This window comes from Gobius niger (genome assembly GCF_951799975.1).
Source record: "Gobius niger genome assembly, chromosome: 3".
NCBI classification, from domain to species: domain Eukaryota; kingdom Metazoa; phylum Chordata; class Actinopteri; order Gobiiformes; family Gobiidae; genus Gobius; species Gobius niger.
Window position 1 is genome coordinate 43965171 of NC_136854.1, and position 20808 is coordinate 43985978.

Sequence of the window (20808 nt, forward strand, 5' to 3'; positions counted from 1 at the left end):
GCAGGAGGAGCTGTTGTTAATGTGTTCTGTGCTGCCCCCTGCAGGAGGAGCTGATGTTAATGTGTTCTGTGCTGCCCCTGCAGGAGGAGCTGTGGTTAATGTGTTCTGTGCTGCCCCTGCAGGAGGAGCTGTTGTTAATGTGTTCTGTGCTGCCCCTGCAGGAGGAGCTGTTGTTAATGTGTTCTGTGCTGCCCCTGCAGGAGGAGCTGTTGTTAATGTGTTCTGTGCTGCCCCCTGCAGGAGGAGCTGTGGTTAATGTGTTCTGTGCTGCCCCTGCAGGAGGAGCTGTTGTTAATGTGTTCTGTGCTGCCCCCTGCAGGAGGAGCTGATGTTAATGTGTTCTGTGCTGCCCCTGCAGGAGGAGCTGATGTTAATGTGTTCTGTGCTGCCCCTGCAGGAGGAGCTGATGTTAATGTGTTCTGTGCTGCCCCTGCAGGAGGAGCTGTTGTTAATGTGTTCTGTGCTGCCCCTGCAGGAGGAGCTGTGGTTAATGTGTTCTGTGCTGCCCCCTGCAGGAGGAGCTGTGGTTAATGTGTTCTGTGCTGCCCCCTGCAGGAGGAGCTGTGGTTAATGTGTTCTGTGCTGCCCCCTGCAGGAGGAGCTGATGTTAATGTGTTCTGTGCTGCCCCCTGCAGGAGGAGCTGTGGTTAATGTGTTCTGTGCTGCCCCTGCAGGAGGAGCTGATGTTAATGTGTTCTGTGCTGCCCCCTGCAGGAGGAGCTGTGGTTAATGTGTTCTGTGCTGCCCCTGCAGGAGGAGCTGATGTTAATGTGTTCTCTGCTGCCCCCTGCAGGAGGAGCTGTGGTTAATGTGTTCTGTGCTGCCCCCTGCAGGAGGAGCTGTGGTTAATGTGTTCTGTGCTGCCCCTGCAGGAGGAGCTGTTGTTAATGTGTTCTGTGCTGCCCCCTGCAGGAGGAGCTGTTGTTAATGTGTTCTGTGCTGCCCCTGCAGGAGGAGCTGTGGTTAATGTGTTCTGTGCTGCCCCCTGCAGGAGGAGCTGATGTTAATGTGTTCTGTGCTGCCCCTGCAGGAGGAGCTGATGTTAATGTGTTCTGTGCTGCCCCTGCAGGAGGAGCTGTGGTTAATGTGTTCTGTGCTGCCCCCTGCAGGCCGTGCTGTGGTTAATGTGTTCTGTGCTGCCCCCTGCAGGCCGTGGAGGAGCTGATGTTAATGTGTTCTGTGCTGCCCCCTGCAGGCCGTGGAGGAGCTGTTCAGCCTGATGCAGCTGTTCGTGGCTCAGAGGCCGGACATGCGAGACGAGGAGCAGGACGACATCAAACAGTTCAAGAAAACCACCATCAGCTGCTACCTGCGCTGCCTGGACGGACGCTCGTGCTGGACCACGCTCATCAGGTCAGTCAGCAGGGGGCGCTAGAGTAACAGGGCCACAGGGCTGCCTCTGACCCCTCTGTGTGTGTGTGCAGTGCCTTCAGAGTTTTACTGGAGAACGACGAGGACCGACTCCTGGTGGTGTTCAACAGAGGACTCATCTTAATGACCGAGGTACCGCCCCCTGCTGGAGGGACTCACCAGTCTGCCTTTAGAACGAGTTTAAAACACATTTCTTGGAGTTATAATTGACCATGATCTAAATTGTAAGTCACAGATTAATAATATCAGAATGAAATTATCAAAAGCAATAGCGATATTATATAAATCCAGATATATTTTAAACAAAGAGAGCTTAATTCTTATATATAACTCATTAATCATGCCATATATCACTTATTGTTTAGAAATTTGGGGAAATACCTATAAATCAAACACAAAAAAAGGCAATAAGACTCATCACATTCTCAACCTACAACCAACCAACCCATTCCCTGTTCATGAACCTGCAAACATTGAAATTCTATGATTTAGTAGATTTGTGTACAATAAAAATGATGTTCAAAGTAAAAAATAAACTTGTGTCACCAACAAAATATGTTCATCAGACAGAGCCGGTCTGAGCTCAGAGGAGACGTTTGTAAAGAAAACATTTCAAACAAACACCAGGAGATTTTGTGTTTCCGTTAAAGGGGTCGATCTCTGGAACGACTGAACAGAGGATCTCAAATTATGTCCCTCTCTCTTCCACCTAAAGAGAATGTATAGAAGGATTACACTTGAAAAATACCTTCATTCTGTTTACTAGTCTGTTTAAGACTGTCAACTTACTTTAAAAAAAAAAAAAAAAAATATATATATATATATATATATATATAATAAAATAAAACCCTTTTGAATGTCTGATGTTATGTTCGAAAGTTAACAAAAACATGTTTTAAGTTTAAAAAAAAAAAAAACAAGCGTAGGCAAAATAAGCATTAGCTTCAGCCTGTACCTTTTTGGTCATTTTGTATGTTATGAAGAAGTTTACTTAACTGAATGTAAATCTTTTGTAGGGCTGCTCGATTATTGAAAAGATAATAATCACGATTATTTTTGTCATAATTGAAATCACGATTATTCAAACGATTATTTGTTGCCTTTAAAAAAATCCATCAAAAAAAAGACAAAAATCCATCAAAAAAAAAGACAAAAAAACATTTAAAAAAAGACAAAAATCCAACAAAAAAAAGACAAAAATCCATAAAAAAAAGACAAAAATCCATAAAAAAAAAGACAAAAATCCATAAAAAAAATGATAAAAATCCATAAAAAAATGACAAAAATCCATAAAAAAAAAGACAAAAATCCATTAAAAAAAAGACAAAAATCCATAAAAAAAGACAAAAATCCATTAAAAAAAATGACAAAAATCCATCAAAAAAATGACAAAAATCCATCAAAAAAAAGATAAAAATCCATCAAAAAAAAGTGACAAAAATCCAGCAAAAAAGTGACAAAAATCCAGCAAAAAAGTGAAAAAAATCCAGCAAAAAAGTGACAAAAATCCAGCAAAAAAATGACAAAAATCCATAAAAAAAGGACAAAAATCCATAAAAAAAGACAAAAATCCATCAAAAAAAAGATAAAAAAATCCATAAAAAAAAGACAAAGATCCATAAAAAAAGTGACAAAAATCCCAAAATTAAAAATTAGAAAAAAAATGTGGGAAAAAAAATATTTGAAAAAAATAAAAAAATTCTAATCGATTTTTTGCGATTATGCTAATTTTGTAATCGTTTACTGTTGTAATCGAAATCGTAATCGAATTTCAATTAATTGCACAGCCCTAATCTTTTGTCACAATTTTGACCGAATAAACTGAACTGGAAACTGGGACACGTAAAACATAGAAAACAGGAGAAATATGGTCACCAACAGCTTTCTGTTTCCTTTCCAGTCGTTCAACACGCTGCACATGATGTACCACGAGGCCACGGCGTGTCACGTGACCGGAGACCTGGTGGAGCTGCTGTCCATCTTCCTCTCGGTGCTCAAAGCCACGCGGCCGTACCTGCAGAGGAAAGGTCTGAGAAGCTCCTCCTGAACACGTTTGGTTCCACGTTATAAACTAAGCTGGAGTTCTGCTTGTGTTTGTGCAGATGTGAAGCAGGCGCTGATCCAGTGGCAGGAGAGGATCGACTTCGCCCACAAACTGCTGACGCTGCTCAACTCCTACAGCCCCCCGGAGCTCAGGAACGCCTGTTTAGGTGAAACATCTGTGCACTTCACAGCTGTGCAGGCAGAGGCTGGTCCGGCTCCGGTCTGTGGAGCTTCTGAGAGGAACATGTGTCGTCATCATCAGGGCTGAACGATTCAGCGCATTTGCAATTTAATCTCGATAATACACAACACGATTTCGACCCGATGTAGCCGCGAGAGACGCCGCCTGCTTTTGTTCACTCCTCCGTCTACTTCAGGCGCGGGAGATCGTGGATGTGAAAATATCAGCGTGTGTAAAGCAGCCACCGCGAAGGACTATTGCTGTTTCCTCCGTTAGCATAGCGTTAGCTGCAGCGCTCAGGACTATTGCTGTTTCCTCCGTTAGCATCACGTTAGCTGCAGCGCTCAGGACTATTACTGTTTCCTCCGTTAGCATCGCGTTAGCTGCAGCGCTCAGGACTATTGCTGTTTCCTCCGTTAGCATAGCGTTAGCTGCAGCGCTCAGGACTATTGCTGTTTCCTCCGTTAGCATAGCGTTAGCTGCAGTGCTAAGGACTATTGCTGTTTCCTCCGTTAGCATAGCGTTAGCTGCAGCGCTCAGGACTATTGCTGTTTCCTCCGTTAGCATAGCGTTAGCTGCAGCGCTCAGGACTATTGCTGTTTCCTCCGTTAGCATCACGTTAGCTGCAGCGCTCAGGACTATTACTGTTTCCTCCGTTAGCATCGCGTTAGCTGCAGCGCTCAGGACTATTGCTGTTTCCTCCGTTAGCATAGCGTTAGCTGCAGCGCTCAGGACTATTGCTGTTTCCTCCGTTAGCATAGCGTTAGCTGCAGTGCTAAGGACTATTGCTGTTTCCTCTGTTAGCATCGCGTTAGCTGAAGTGCTCAGGACTATTGCTGTTTCCTCCGTTAGCATTGCGTTAGCTGCAGCGCTAAGGACTGTTGCTGTTTCCTCCGTTAGCATAGCGTTAGCTGAAGTGCTCAGGACTATTGCTGTTTCCTCTGTTAGCATCGCGTTAGCTGCAGCGCTACACGCTCTGATGCTCTGATCACAGAAACTTTCCTCCGGATTCACACGTCTCTGCCTCCACAGATGAAGCTCAGTCCTTTGTGACTCACTTTTCGAGGCTTATGTTTGGGAATGTTTTGGACAAAGATAAGAAATTATCTCACAACCACTGACTAAAACACAAGAGCAAATAGCAAGAAATTATTTAGGCTATTTACAAAAAAACTATGTGGACTATTTGGAATTATCTTCCATGTGATTATTAAGGACTTAAGAGTGAGTAATACTTTATTCAATCAGTTGTAAATATGTAATTGTATTGCAACAAAAGGTTATTAGCGGAAAATCGCAATAAAATTGGCAATATTGATTTTTGGCGAAATCGTTCAGCCCTAATCGCTTCACCCTCTTATCCTCCGTCTACCATCGCAGAGAAATCACCTCTGCACCTTCACACTTCCCACAAACGTGGATGGAGTCTTGGCAAATGCATGCTGGGTAATCCGGAGAGTCGGGATGTTTCCTTGTGAGCTGCAGTACTTTTGCACTCCCAAAAGAACATCTATTAATAATGGACTCTCACAGGCCCAAAGGGTTTACCTGCAGCAAGAGCGCGGGCCACAGTTTTGCACATAAAGAACGTTACACTAATGGTTTTTGTCATTTAAATCAATCAAATAATGACTGAGGAGTTGAAATGAAAGAAAAGAACTTTGGCATTGTGGTTTCCAGCCATCGGATGCTGAACTGACTCGAACAGACTTAAGTCCAACTCTCGGAGTTAGTTTAAGTTGGTGCAGCGGAGAAAACAGTGTCTGTGTGGGTAAAAAAAGTGTCAGAAAAAAGATGAGGCAAAAAAGAAAGAATGAAATGCAGTCGTGATGTGTGTATGTTTACATAATGTATGAACAAACTGGTGAACAAACCACAAATTAACACATTATTTTCATTCAAATTTTATAAATTCTTTGTTGTGGCATCGTGAACAGTCTTAACCTCTTAACTCCCACCTGAACATGTTTTCTCCAACTTCTCCAAATCTAAAAGCTTCTTCAAAGCAGAGGCAAAAAACGAGAAGAAAATGAGGATGTAAATCCAGAAAAAAAAATGACAAAAATCCAGCAAAAAAAAGATAAAAATCCAGCAGAAAAAGTCAAAGGTCAAATTTATTTATAGAGCGCATTTACAAACAGCACCTCTGCCCCAAAGTGCTGTACAGATTCATAAAATAAAACAATCAACATTTAATACAAATAGAATAATAAAAACAACATGAGAAAATGCTCAGCTCAGCTCGTGCCGAAGGCCAGTGCAAAAAAGTGAGTCTTCAGCGAGCGCTTGAAACTCTCCAGATGTGGCAGTTCTAACGTGTAAAGGGCGAGAATTCCACAGTTTAGGGCCGGCTACAGCGAAGGCTCCGCCCCTCTGCTCTTCCGCTTAGACCTGGGATGGTCTAGAAGATATTGTTCGGACCTCAGAGCTCGGACAGGACTGTGCAAAGATATCAACTCTGACAAATAAGGTGGAGCTAATCCATTTAGACATTTAAAAACAAAAAAAGACTAAAATCCAGCAAAAAAGTGACAGAAGAGCATCAAAAAAGTAATAAAAAAGTGACAAAAACACATAAGGGAAATAAAAAGACGACAATGGCCTAGAGGAGAGAATGCATTTGGTTTAAGTGGTACGAGCTTACATGTGACTCTTGTGCCTCCTCTCCTCCTCTCGCAGATGTGCTGAAGGAGCTGGTGCTGCTCAGTCCTCACGACTTCCTGCACACGCTGGTGCCATTTCTGCAGCACAACCACTGCACCTACCACCACAGCAACATCCCCAGTGAGTCCCTCCTCCAGGAGCTGACCCGGACTGACCCAGACTGAGACCCAGACTGACCCAGACTGACCCAGACTGACACAGACCCACCCAGACCCACCCAGACTGACCCAGACCCACCCAGACCCACACAGACTGACCCAGACTGACGAAGACTGAGACCCAGACACACCCAGACTGACCCAGACTGACCCAGACTGACCCAGACTGACGAAGACTGAGACCCAGATCCACCTAGACTGACCCAGATCCACCCAGACTGACGAAGACTGACACAGACTGACACAGACCCACCCAGACTGACGAAGACTGACACAGACTGACACAGACTGACCCAGACTGACCCAGACTGACCCAGACTGACCCAGACTGACCCAGACACACCCAGACTGACCAGGAGCCCACCCAGACTGACCCAGACTGACCCAGACTGACGAAGACTGAGACCCAGACTGACCCAGACCCACCCAGATCCACCCAGATCCACCCAGACTGACCCCGACTGACCCAGACTGAGACCCAAACTGACCCAAACTGACCCAAACTGACCCAGACTGACCCAGACTGACCCAGACTGAGACCCAGACTGACGAAGACTGACCCAGACCCACCCAGATCCACCCAGATCCACCCAGATCCACCCAGATCCACCCAGATCCACCCAGACTGACCCAGACTGACCCAGACTGAGACCCAGACCCACCCAGACTGACCCAGACCCACCCAGACTGACCCAGATCCACCCAGACTGACCCAGAGTGAAATGTTGCTTACAAACACGAGCTCTTACGTTCTGTTCCACACAGGACTCTTGCCTTAGTTTATCAGTTCATATTTCAGTATCACCTCAGAGTTCAACACCTCCAACTGTTAACTCTTCTTCTTCTTCTTCTTCTTCTTCTTCTTCTTCTTCTCTCTCCGCAGTGTCCTTCGGCCCGTACCTGCCCTGTCGAGAGAACATCAAACTGATGGGAGCCAAGAACAACATCCGCCCGCCCAGACCGGAGCTCAACATGTGTCTGCTGCCCTCTATGGTGGAGAGCAGCAAGGTGCGGCCCCTCCCTCCCCCGTGACCTTCAGACCTCCAGCCCCGTGATGTTAACGTTTCTGTCCCGTTTCAGGGTAAAGACGAGGTGTACGACCGCATGCTGCTGGACTACTTCCTCTCCTATCACCAGTTCATCCACCTGCTGTGTCGAGTCGCCATCAACTGCGAGAAGTTCACGGACACCCTCGTCAAACTCAGTACGGACGCGGCTCGTAAACGATGGAGTGTTCGCCGTTCACAAAGCGTGGTCAAAATGTGTCAAAATGAGAATATTTAAACTATAAACTTGCACACACAGAGCAGAAGTAAAACACTGCAGCCAAACCATGAACACTCTTCTCGCTGAGGTGGGCAGAGTAGCCAAAATATCTACTCAAGTAAGAGTAAAAGTAGTAGGTGTCGTCATAATACTAACATTTCATACTCAATTTCTCGATTCTCGATACTGATTTCGATGCCACAGCAAAAGTAGGAGTCTCCTTTTAAATATATGCACAATATTTGGAAACGTTGGTCTTGCCTTCCCTCGAGTGGAGGAGTTCAAGTATCTCGGGGTCTTGTTCTCCTTGAGGGACGGATGGAGCGTGAGATGGACAGACGGATCGGTGCGGCGTCAGCAGTGATGCGGTCGCTGTATCGGTCTGTCGTGGTGAAGAGGGAGCTGAGTCGACCCCGCCCTCACCTATGGTCATGTGATCCTCACCTATGGTCATGTGACCCTCACCTATGGTCATGTGATCCTCACCTATGGTCATGTGATCCTCACCTACGGTCATGTGACCCTCACCTATGGTCATGTGACCCTCACCTATGGTCATGTGACCCTCACCTATGGTCATGTGACCCTCACCTATGGTCATGTGACCCTCACCTATGGTCATGTGACCCTCACCTATGGTCATGTGACCCTCACCTATGGTCATGTGACCCTCACCTATGGTCATGTGACCCTCACCTATGGTCATGTGACCCTCACCTATGGTCATGTGACCCTCACCTATGGTCATGAGATTTGGGTAATGACCGAAGGGACGAGATCGCGAATACAAGCGGCCGAAATGAGTTTCCTTCGCAGGGTGGCTGGGGGTGAGGAGCTCAGTTACCCGGGAGGAGCTCGGAGTAGAGTCGCTGCTCCTTCACATTAGAAGGAGCAGCTGTTTCGGATACCTCCTGGTCGCCTCCCTCGGGAGGTGTTCCAGGCATGTTTTTATTTTATTTTATTGACCTTTATAACCTTTATATATATAACCAGGATGGTCCCACTGAGATTAAGAATCTCCTTTTCAGGGGAGTCCTGGCCCCAGAGGGGAATCTATTGTACATGTTTTTAGTGGTAGGGGAAACCGGAGTACCCGGAGGAAACCTACGCAGACACGGGGAGAACATGCAAACTCCACACAGAAAGGCCCGTCCAGGTGGGAATCGAACCTGGGACCTTCTAGCTGTGAAGCGGGAGCGCTAACCGCTGCGCCACCGTGCCGCCCGCATGTCCTAGTGGGACAAGGCCTCGTGGACCCAGGACACGCTGGTGGGACGATGTCTCCGAGCTGGCCTGGTGTCGCCTCGGGGTCAGAACAGCTGGAGGAGGTGTGGCCTCGGGGTCAGAACAGCTGGAGGAGGTGTGGCCTCGGGGTCAGAACAGCTGGAGGAGGTGTGGCCTCGGGGTCAGAACAGCTGGAGGAGGTGTGGCCTCGGGGTCAGAACAGCTGGAGGAGGTGTGGCCTCGGGGTCAGAACAGCTGGAGGAGGTGTGGCCTCGAGGTCAGAACAGCTGGAGGAGGTGTGGCCTCGGGGTCAGAACAGCTGGAGGAGGTCGGGTCCCCCCAGAACAGCTGGAGGAGGTGTGTGTGGACCGGCTGCCCCCGCGACCCGGCCCCGGATAAAACGGAAGAAAATGGATGGAAACTTTTGTCTCTTTCCGTCTGACCTGTATGATCTACATTGCAGAACACTCGACACCATATAAATAGTGTTTATTTATTATTGATTGATCAATAATTGGTTTTCACGTTCTTTATTATTATAGTATTTTTTTCCAAATTTTCTACAGCTTTCAGAGTTTCAACGATTTCCACAAGTTATACATCAAAACGTTCCGCATGTTGGAGAGAATCCTGCTATTACTTTTGGGAATTCTGCAACTTCCGATATTCGGCCGATTTTTCCCATTACTTATAATGGGGCTTCCGCAAATTCACAGATTCTGCAGTTTTTTCCACAGTTTCAGCAATTTCTGCAGTTTGTGCTTGTTCAGGTTCCACAACTTGTCAGTTTTCAGAAAAAGTTAGAGTTCTACATTTTTCCAGTTTTTTTCTACGGGCTTGGGAATTCTGCTATTGATTTGTATGGGGAAGGCTCCCCATTCATTTGAATAGGATTTCTGATATAGTGAAGTCTGTGAGTGATTTAAACAGTTTATACAATGTTAAGAGTTTCTGCAATTTCAACAGTTTTTACAGTTTCTGCAACTTAATAGGGATTTTCACAATAAAATCAGTATTATGCAATTATGACATTTTTCACAATGTTTTGCAATTTCTGCATTAGTAGCCTACAATTCCGCAGACAATCGCAATTGCAAAATTTTCTAGTTTGGTTCTATAATGTTCGAGAAATTATTATATTAAAAGGTCAAATCTGTTCACTCTGTTTGGCATTTTCAGCTGCAAAGTTATAGTACAAAACTAAAACTATGCTCGGTTTTATAAATAACAATATAAAGTATTTAGTGACTGGATTTGGCCCATGTTGCCGTCACACTTGTGCATAATAGTACAGGTAGGGAATATGTAACTGTAAGAATGGACGGCGCTAGGCTAAGCTAATGCCATAGGAATGCAGGGGCCGCTAAGCTAACATTAGGGGCAGGGCGAAGACAGAAAGTATCGATGCCCACTCAAGTGAAGATTTACCTTCGACGCCACTTTTACTATCAATGTTTTATGGAGGAATAGATGTTTTTTTTTAGCTTGAGTTTAATTCTGCTTCGTTCACTTTTTGGATCCTCAATGCTGCGAGTGAAAAGTGAAAGAGCAGAACCTGGAAAGTGTAAGATAAAGATGTGCTAACGATGCCCTTGTGTTTGCCAGGTGTGCTGATCGCGTACGAAGGGCTGCCTCTCCATCTCACCCTGTTTCCCAAACTGTGGACCGAGCTCTGCCAGTCTCAGGTCAGCTCCTCTTCTGCATGTTTGTGATTATCTGCACTAGGGCTGCTCGATTATTGAAAAAATAATAATCACGATTATTTTTGTCATAATTGAAATCACGATTATTCAAACGATTATTTGTTGCCTTTAAAAAAAATCCATAAAAAAAAAGACAAAAATCCGTCAAAGAAAATGATAAAAATCCATAAAAAAAATGATAAAAATCCATTAAAAAAAAGACAAAAATCCATCAAAAAAATGACAAAAATCCATAAAAAAAATGATAAAAATCCATTAAAAAAAAAGACAAAAATCCATCAAAAAAAAGACAAAAATCCATCAAAAAAAAGACAAAAATCCATCCAAAAAAAAAGACAAAAATCCATCAAAAAAGACAAAAATCCATCAAAAAAGACAAAAATCCATCAAAAAAGACAAAAATCCATCAAAAAAAAAGACAAAAATCCATCAAAAAAAAGACAAAAATCCATCAAAAAAAAGACAAAAATCCACCAAAAAAAGACAAAAATCCATTAAAAAAAAAGACAAAAATCCATTAAAAAAAAGACAAAAATCCATTAAAAAAAGACAAAAATCCATAAAAAAAGACAAAAATCCATTAAAAAAGACAAAAATCCATCAAAAAAGACAAAAATCCATCAAAAAAAAGACAAAAATCCATCAAAAAAAAGACAAAAATCCATCAAAAAAAAGACAAAAATCCACCAAAAAAAAGACAAAAATCCATTAAAAAAAAAGACAAAAATCCATCAAAAAAAAAAAAAATCCACCAAAAAAAAGACAAAAATCCATTTAAAAAAAAGACAAAAATCCATTAAAAAAAGACAAAAATCCATAAAAAAAGACAAAAATCCATTAAAAAAGACAAAAATCCATTAAAAAAAGACAAAAATCCATCAAAAAAGACAAAAATCCATCAAAAAAGACAAAAATCCATCAAAAAAAAGACAAAAATCCATAAAAAAAAGACAAAAATCCATAAAAAAAAGACAAAAATCCATGAAAAAAAAGACAAAAATCCATAAAAAAAAAGACAAAAATCCATAAAAAAAGACAAAAATCCATAAAATCCATAAAAAAAAGACAAAAATCCATTTAAAAAAAAGACAAAAATCCATAAAAAAAGACAAAAATCCATAAAAAAAGACAAAAATCCATAAAAAAAAGACAAAAATCCATGAAAAAAAAGACAAAAATCCATTAAAAAAAAAAGACAAAAATCCATCAAAAAAGACAAAAATCCATAAAATCCATAAAAAAAAGACAAAAATCCATTTAAAAAAAAGACAAAAATCCATGAAAAAAATGATAAAAATCCAGCAAAAAAGTGACAAAAATCCCAAAATTAAAAATTAGAAAAATATGTGGGGAAAAAAAAAAAAAAAAAATTGGAAAAAAAATATTATAATCGTTTTTTTGCGATTATGCTATTTTTGTAATCGTTTACTGTTGTAATCGAAATCGTAATCGAATTTCGATTAATTGCACAGCCCTAATCTGCACTATAACAGGACGGTCCAAATGACTTTATATTGGGTGCTTGATGTAAGTTAAAAAACGCTCCCCTCGGACAGTTTTTGTTAAATTGGTGACTGAGTGAAACGCCCCTGACCCCTGACTCGCCCCCTCCTCAGACGGCGCTGTCCAAGACGTGTGTGAAGCTGCTGTGCGAGGACCCGGCCTTCAGCGAGTACATGAAGTGCATCGTGATGGACGAGCGCTGCTTCGTCAACATCGGCGCCGCCTTCTCCTTCCTGTCCGCCTTCACGCCGCGGGTCCAGGTGCTGTCCGGCCCGAGCCGCAACAACCTGCTGAGCGTGCTGGTCACCAACCTGCTGAACGAGGAGGCCAGCCTGCAGCCGGCGCTCTGCTCCAACCGCGGGGAGCTGAGCAAGAGCTGCAGCCTGCTCAACGCGGTCAGTGCCGGGACGGGGGGGGACAGGGGGGACAGAGGGGGACAGCCTGCAGCCGGCGCTCTGCTCCAACCGCGGGGAGCTGAGCAAGAGCTGCAGCCTGCTCAACGCGGTCAGTGCCGGGACAGGGGGGGGACGGGGGGGGGACGGGGGGGGACAGCCTGCAGCCGGCGCTCTGCTCCAACCGCGGGGAGCTGAGCAAGAGCTGCAGCCTGCTCAACGCGGTCAGTGCCGGGACAGGGGGGGGACAGGGGGGGACGGGGGGGACAGTCTGGGTTCAGTCTGGGTTCAGTCTGGGTTCAGTCTGGGTTCAGTCTGGGTTCAGTCTGGGTTCAGTCTGGGTTCAGGGATCTCAGAGGGTTCAGGGGGGACCAGTGTTAATGTCGTCGACTAAAATATTTAGTCTTAATTTTAGTCAAAGTGATATTTTTGTGACTAAAATTGGACTAAAACTAAATTAAAAGTTCCTCATGAGACTAAAACTGTGACTAAAATGTCCAGATATTTGAGTCGACTAAAATCAGACTAAATAAAAATGAAAAGGAGAGACTAAAATCATCCAAACTTGTATTGAGCGTCTGAAAAAGCCTCAGATCATTTAAATTTACTGCCAAATGAACAGGTCTGTGCTTTATTCATATGGAAGCAGCTCCATGAAGTCGAGGACCACGATTAAATATGATTATAATGAATATTATAAATATAAGTCGACTAAATTAGTCCTAATTTTAGTCGACTGAAACTAGACTAAAATTGAAAAGTTTTTTTTGACTAAATCTTGACTAAAATTCCATTACATTTTAGTCAAAAGACTAAGACTAAAACTAAAATAAAATATGTTGTCAAAATTAACACTGGGGGGGACAGTCTGGGTTCAGGGAGGACAGTCTGGGTTCAGGGAGGACAGTCTGGGTTCAGGGGGTTCAGTCTGGGTTTAAGGAGCGGTTCAGCCTGGGCGATGAATCCCTCAGTATCTTTGGGGACTTTCTCGATAACGATGATGAAGCTGTGGTTTTGCAGAAATCTGTAAAAATGTGCTGCAAACATTTACATTTACATCATCGCTTTGTCCTGAAGATCATTGTCCTGAACAGACGACAAAAGGGAAGAAAAAAAACACTTTCCCCCCAATTATTTTTCAATTTGCTTCTGAATTTTTTCAAACTTTTTTCCTAATATTACCACAACCGCGGGGAGCTGAGCAAGAGCTGCAGCCTGCTCAACGCGGTCAGTGCCGGGAAAGGGGGGGGACAGGGGGGTTCAGTCTGGGTTCAGTCTGGGTTCAGTCTGGGTTCAGTCTGGGTTCAGTCTGGGTTCAGTCTGGGTTCAGTCTGGGTTCAGTCTGGGTTCAGGGAGTTCAGAGGGTTCAGGGGGGACCAGTGTTAATTTCGTCGACTAAAATATTTAGTCTTAATTTTAGTCAAAGTGATATTTTTGTGACTAAAATTGGACTAAAACTAAATTAAACGTTCCTCATGAGACTAAAACTATGACTAAAATGTCCAGATATTTGAGTCGACTAAAATCAGACCAAATAAAAATGAAAAGGAGAGACTAAAATCATCCAGACTTCTATTGAGCGTCTGAAAGAGCCTCAGATCATTTAAATTTACTGCCAAATGAACAGGTCTGTGCTTTATTCATATAGAAGCAGCTCCATGAAGTCGAGGACCACGATTAAATATGATTATAATGAATATTATAAATATAAGTCGACTAAATTAGTCCTAATTTTAGTCGACTAAAACTAGACTAAAATTGAAAAGTTTTTTTTTTGACTAAATCTTGACTAAAATTCCATTACATTTTAGTCAAAAGACTAAGACTAAAACTAAAATAAAATATGTTGTCAAAATTAACACTGGGGGGGACAGTCTGGGTTCAGGGGGTCCAGAGGGTCCAGGGGGTTCAGTCTGGGTTTAAGGAGCGGTTCGTCCTGGGCGATGAATCCCTCAGTATCTTTGGGGACTTTCTCGATGACGATGATGAAGCTGTAGTTTTGCAGAAATCTGTAAAAATGTGCTGCAAACATCTACATCTACACATCGCTTTGTCCTGAAGATCATTGTCCTGAACAGACGACAAAAGGGAAGAAAAAAACACTTTTCCCCCCAATTATTTTTCAATTTGCTTCTGAATTTTTTCAAACCTTTTTCCTTATATTACCACATTTTTCCTTAGTTATTTTTTAACATTTTCCCAAATTTTTTCAAATTTTTTTCCTAATTTGTCCCCATTTATTTTTTTCAGTTTGCTTCCTGTTTTTCAAACCTTTTTCCTAATATTACCACATTTTTCCTCATTTATGTTTTAACATTTTCCCACATTTAAAAAAAAAATGTTTTCAAGCTTTTTCCCATTAATTTTACTTTTTTCCCCCTATTACTCCCCCCATTTTTCCCCATTTATTTTTTTTCCCCCACATTTTTTTTTTTTTTTCAAGCGTTTTCTGAATATTTCCCTATTCATTTTAAATTTTTCTCCCCATTTATTTTTTCCATTGTTTCCCATTTTTTTCAAACTTTTTCCCCATTTATTCCCCCCCCCCATTTTTTTTTTTTTAGCTTTTTCTTAATTTGTCCCCATTAATTTTCAATTTTTTCCCCAACTTATTTTTTTCCCCATTTTTTCCCTATTTCAAAAAATAAAAAAATTCTAATTTCTTTTTTTTTCCATAATATTTTCAAACTTTTTTCCTAATATTCCCCCATTTTTCCCCATTTATTTTTCCCCCCACTTTTTTTTTTTTTTTTCAACCTTATACTTAATCTTTCCCCATTTATTTTCCCACTGTTTCTCTATTTTTACCCCATTTTCCCTCCATTATTTACCCTTTTTTACCCCTTTTCTTGCCATTGAAGATAAAGTCAACCCTGTACATTAATATCTTCCCCTCCTCTAAACTCGGTCCGTCCTGGGATATATTGACAAAAACAAATATCTCAATATGAATAATGAATAAACCCACCTTGTTTCCAGTGGTTTTGGGGAAAGTCTGAGTGTTTGTCTCGTCTTCAGGACCTGCGGGTGCTGCTGCTGCTCCTCTCTCAGCCGCAGCCCTCAGACTCCTCGCTGGCGCCCGCCTTAGGCCCCGCCCTCTCCGACCTGCTGACCCGCTGCAGACTCTGCGTGCAGCAGCGCAGCGCCATGGAAACGGAGCAGCACAACAGCAGCAAAGGTACTAAAGGCGGCTCACCGCTCTCCTGCGACACGTGTCTTTGGGTGAGACTCATCTGCACCGGGCGCACGAGAGCCGTGTTTTTAACGGCAGAGTCCGATCCGTTCAGGTGTGAGTTTAGCCTTTGTGATCATGCAGTGGCACACGAGTATTTCAGCATATCACCCCCATTTATCTTCACTTCACTGGCTGCCTTTAACTATGTTAACGGAATAGGCCACCGTTTTTCCATACTGAGATATGTTCTTACCTGACCTTAGCCGAGTTAATATATCCCCGTCTGGTCTTTGTCCGTGCGCTCACACATACGCAGCCTCTCCCACATGTCACATAGCTCCAAAAAAGCTCACGATAGAAGCTACCAAGCTCTTCCACGTCTTCCCTATTTAAATAAAGTTACGTGAAGTGTTTTCATGCGAAGTATATTTACACAGAAATGTAACGTGTCGATTTTATAAGCAGATAAAAAGGGGGACTATATTGTGAGGCGTAATGATACACAACGTCCGCGCAGTAACTCCTAAAGACTTCCCCGCTCACTTCCGACAATAACCTTTAGGAGTGATCTGTAGTAGCTTTCTTATTGCAGTCAACAAACATCACAGTTTACATGATGTTTACATAAATGAAACATTAGCTTCATGTTACTTGTCTAAACAAAATGGCGAACGGCGAGTTCACGGAGCAAAGCGCAAGTTTTACGACGCACCAAACTTAAAACAACTGATCAAAAACGTCACAAATAGGGCTGTAACTAACGATTATTTTGGTAATCGATTAATCTACCGATTATTTTTACGATTAATCGATTAATCGCTCGGCTGTGAAAGGTGCATGGAAATTGTATTTTTTCAATTTTTTTTATCACATAAAGCTAAAGTGGCGCCGCTTGAGGACATGTTGATGGAGTAAACTTAAAGTAAACGTTTGTTGGAGGCTCTTTGTGCTAATTCTGCTTTCTGATTGGACGAGACAAAGACAGATATTTATGAAATTTACGATGTACAAAACACTGCAGACCCTCACTTTAAAAAAGTAGGTTTTCATCCAAAATACATAATTTTCATGTCTTTTTTGCTCTATTTTAGTCCGTGTTTACTAGAAAACGATTAATCGATTACTGGAATAGTTGACAACTGTTTTAGTAATCGATTAGTTGTCGATTAATCGATTAGTTGTCGATTAATCGATTAGTTGTCGATTAATCGATTAGTTGTTTCAGCCCTAGTCAGAAAACTATTCGATTTTAGCTGATAACTCTTTTAACAATGTACACGTTTCAACAATAATGTGCTTGGGCAACTTATTACCTGCAAAGGGGAAAGCGCGAAATCCCCCTCGTGGTGGGTCAGGCCAATCGATCCCAGAAAAGACGAGGCTTACTGGCTGATTACAGATAAACAGATCAGGGCGAAATTATTAATGAAAGATACAAAATAATAAACTTTAACTAACTTAAATATGTTGATATTGTTTTTAAAGTGTACTTACTATGAATTGTATTTGGGGATATGCAGTATTATATTCTAACCTATCACATAAGGCCTGCGGTGGCAGTAGTGAAGTTACATAAACAACAGTATAAACTATTTTCTGAACTGGACCATCACATTTAGGAGCAGAGCAGAACAGTGCATTCATTCACCAAACCTTTAAACTTCCTCTAAATATATTCATGATCAGTACAGATGGGAAGCATGAAACTATACACTTGACAAATGGCTTAGTATCCAATGCTAACTGATTCCTGTAAACAAACGGGAGCTGCTAAGCTAACATTAGCAACACTCGCTAATTCTACAGTTTCTATAAAAACGGCTGCTCCTTTTGACCTGGTCCAGCACCACCAGCATCAGATCCTACACTTCAACAATGCAGGTGTTTAGTTTCAGGAAGTGAGTACTTTTAACTCTGGTTTAAAGCCTGTGCGCAGCTGCAGGTTCCAGAAAGTATCGTCTCAAATTCATATCTACCTTCAGCACCACTTTAAGTATCCATTTAGTATCGGGGAATAGATTTTTTTGACAAGCCTAATCATCAGCAAAGAAACGATAGGAAACATCATTAAATATGTTTTCCTAATGGAAGGATATACGTTTGTTGAGTGGCGACATCACAGCGCTACTTCCGGGTTCGTAGATGTTTTAGAAACTACAAAAAACTCTTTAATACCACAATCAATATTTGTGAAACTCAACAGAGAGTTACTGAACAGACTTATTTATCAATCAGGCCCAAGTAAAACTAACCATATACATGTCTGTGTCCATAGAATCATTTAAAATAACTTATATTTGAGCAGCATCAGCTTCGTGGTTGTATAAGCTACGCAGCGGCGGAGTGATCTGTGAGAAAATAGTCCCTCAAAATGCGATGCAGGTCAGTTATATTCCAAACATGACTCTATGGACACAGACATGTATATGGTGAGTCTGGTGTTATAAGTGCCTCAGGTGCTCTGTGGAGCGGGTCACACTGTTTTTAATGCAGGCTAGCTGATACCATAGAAATGCACTAGCCTTGCACTAGCCTAGCGCAGGGGTGTCCAAACTTTTTTCATGGGGGGCCGCATATTGAAGCGTACACGGGGTGAAGGGCCGTAGATCAGTAGTTAGTGCCGCAAAACCTTGGACTAGCAGAGGTTTAATTTGTGCCCCACACCTTTATTTAAGCTTAAAACCTTCATGCAGCTCCGTCTAACAATGTTAGTTGTTCGGTTAGAACTGTATAGAATTATTACATTTCAGATAAAAAGGTCCATCTCTGGTGATGTGAACCGATACAGCAAGAGGTCTGAGGGCCGCTTTTGGCCCCCGGGCCGCACTTTGGACACCCCTGGCCTAGCGCCACCAAACTCTTCAAATATAAGAACTGCTTGAATTACAAAAAAAATATCTCCAGAAATCAGCAACACTCTGGATAACGAGGAAATGAGGCCCTGTGTCAAACATCCTGAAACATCCCTTTAACCCCTTAACCCCCACCTGAACCGAGCACATTTTCTCCAGTTTGGCTTTACCCCAATCCAAAAGCTTCTGGAAAAAAGGTGTGAAAATAGCAACAAAACTGAGACGAAAACAATGATGGAAATGTGACAAAAAAGTGAGAAAACATTGACAAAAAAGTGGCAAAAATGTCACAAGAAATTGACAAAATTTGACAAAAAAATTGACAAAAAAATACAAAAATTTGACTAAAAAATTACAAACTTTGACAGAAAAAATAAATTAAAAAAATGAAAGAAAATGTGACAAAAAAAAGACAAAAAAAATGATTAAAAAAAAAAAAAGAAAATAAAGTTGAGATAAAAAGATGGAAAAAAATGTGATGATGTGAGGAAAAAGATCCATTCAGATGAGTTTTGTAGATCTTAGCTTTCAAATGAGGCGTTACACTGGCCTACAGGATTTGGGTAAAGCTGAACTGGAGAAAATGCTCTGGGTTCCGGCGGGAGTTAAGAGGTTAACAGAGATAAACGCTAACCGCGCAGCAGCTACGCTAACCCCGGTATAGTGTATAGTGACTTCAGTTAATATGGCTTTTTTAGTAGTAGACATTTTTGGCTTATTTTGGGAAATAAGTCTGTAGCCGGTGAGCTCGGACCCGGAGGCAGAAGTCGTGACGTCACACAGAGTAAAAACAAATCCGGGCCCAAAACACAGCCCTGAGGGGGGACAGTGCTGTTGTCCCTGTGGAGGTTGTGGCTTCTCCTCCTGACGTTTCCCTTTTCTCTCGCAGCTGAAGACGACGGCGCGACCCCCGTGAAGCGCCGGCGGGTCAGCGGAGACGACCCTCCCCTCGCCTCCACCTCCTCCACCTCCTCCTCCGACCCCAAACCGGACGCCCAGGACGCCCTCTCCGACACCGAGACCCGCGACTCCTCCTCCATCATCGACCCGGGCAGCGAACACGACCCGCCCAGCCCCCCGGCGCCCCCTCCCGCCCAACAACCCCCACCACCACCGCAGCACGACGGCGACTCCACCGGCGACGCCAAACCCTCGCCCCCCTCCTCCTCCTCCTCCCGTCTGGAGGCGAGGGGGCCCGAGGCGGGGGAGGAGCCCGGGGAGCAGCGCGAGGAGGACGTGGACCCAAAATGTGCCTCAAAAGACGCCGCCAAGCCCGAGCCGGACGCCAAGGCTTCCCCGGAGGACGCGGCGTTCCCGTCTTGCCTCGAGGGGATGCCGTTCGCGCCCGACATGTTGGACACGCTGTACAGGACGGTGGAAGCGACCGTCGCCGCCGTCAACAAACTGGCGCTCCCCAAAAGCCCGCCTTCCTCCTCCTCCTCCTCCTCCTCCTCCTCCTCCTCGTCGTGACAGCGCGGCGTCTCTTTTTCGTAAAAAAACAAAACAAACAAAACAAAAGAACCTGCTACGACATAAACGACGTCTGCTGTTTTGGAACTCGCTCGGCTCCGCCCACGGTCACGCCCCCCCGACGCCACTCGCGGTTTTTTTGATTTACTTGAACGAGGCGCTGGAAGGAACGATGCCTTGGTTGTTTTTCTAACGATCTGTTTTCATGTGTTTAGAAGGAAGGAAAAGGTCCGGCCCGCGGGGCAAATCCGGGCCCGCGAGCGCCGAACCTCCGGCCCCCGACGTGATTCTGAGAGGCTTTTTTTTGTGCTTGAATGTGAGAAAACCGTCAGTCAGGTCACACAGGAGGAACGACGCTCGTACAGAAGGTGCCCTGGAGGAAGAGTGTTCGTTTTAAAGTGATAGTCTGGAAGTTTAAATGTTTTACAAATGTTATAAAATGTGCAAAATCAACCACCTGGTCTTACATTTCCGTGTTGAGTGAGTATTGACGTATGATATTTGTTTGCAAAGTCCCTCCTTCCCGGATCTCGGAGTCTAGTGTCGGCCAATCAGGAGGGAGGAGGAGGAGCTTGATCGTGTTGATAATCCTGTTCCTCCTCGTTTTGCAAACTTAAGAAGGGCTTTCTGGTTAAAGGGAGGGATCTGATTGTTTCACTTTGCAAACTTACAGACTATCACTTTAATCGCTTGAATGGTTTGGTCTTAGATGAGATAAAACACAAACGGAACAAGTATATTAACCTCTTTTGAACATTCTTTGGAACCTCTGAACCCCCACAGGAGGCTCGAACTGGAGTGACTCG

At 43.3% G+C, this 20808-nt stretch overlaps 1 protein-coding gene across 1 annotated transcript in view; it reads left to right on the forward strand.

Moving 5' to 3' along the window:
• The window catches only part of usp34 (ubiquitin specific peptidase 34), a 133071-nt gene extending 113048 nt beyond the window's left edge, over window positions 1-20023 (forward strand). Inside the window, 11 exon segments of the mRNA XM_079553218.1 lie at window positions 1196-1353; window positions 1425-1503; window positions 3272-3398; window positions 3474-3581; window positions 6275-6379; window positions 7301-7425; window positions 7498-7621; window positions 10513-10592; window positions 12227-12508; window positions 15524-15683; window positions 19422-20023. Of these exon segments, the coding sequence (XP_079409344.1) occupies window positions 1196-1353; window positions 1425-1503; window positions 3272-3398; window positions 3474-3581; window positions 6275-6379; window positions 7301-7425; window positions 7498-7621; window positions 10513-10592; window positions 12227-12508; window positions 15524-15683; window positions 19422-20002 (1929 nt within the window). The 3' untranslated portion in view covers window positions 20003-20023.
• Window positions 20024-20808: the final 785 nt, after the last annotated feature.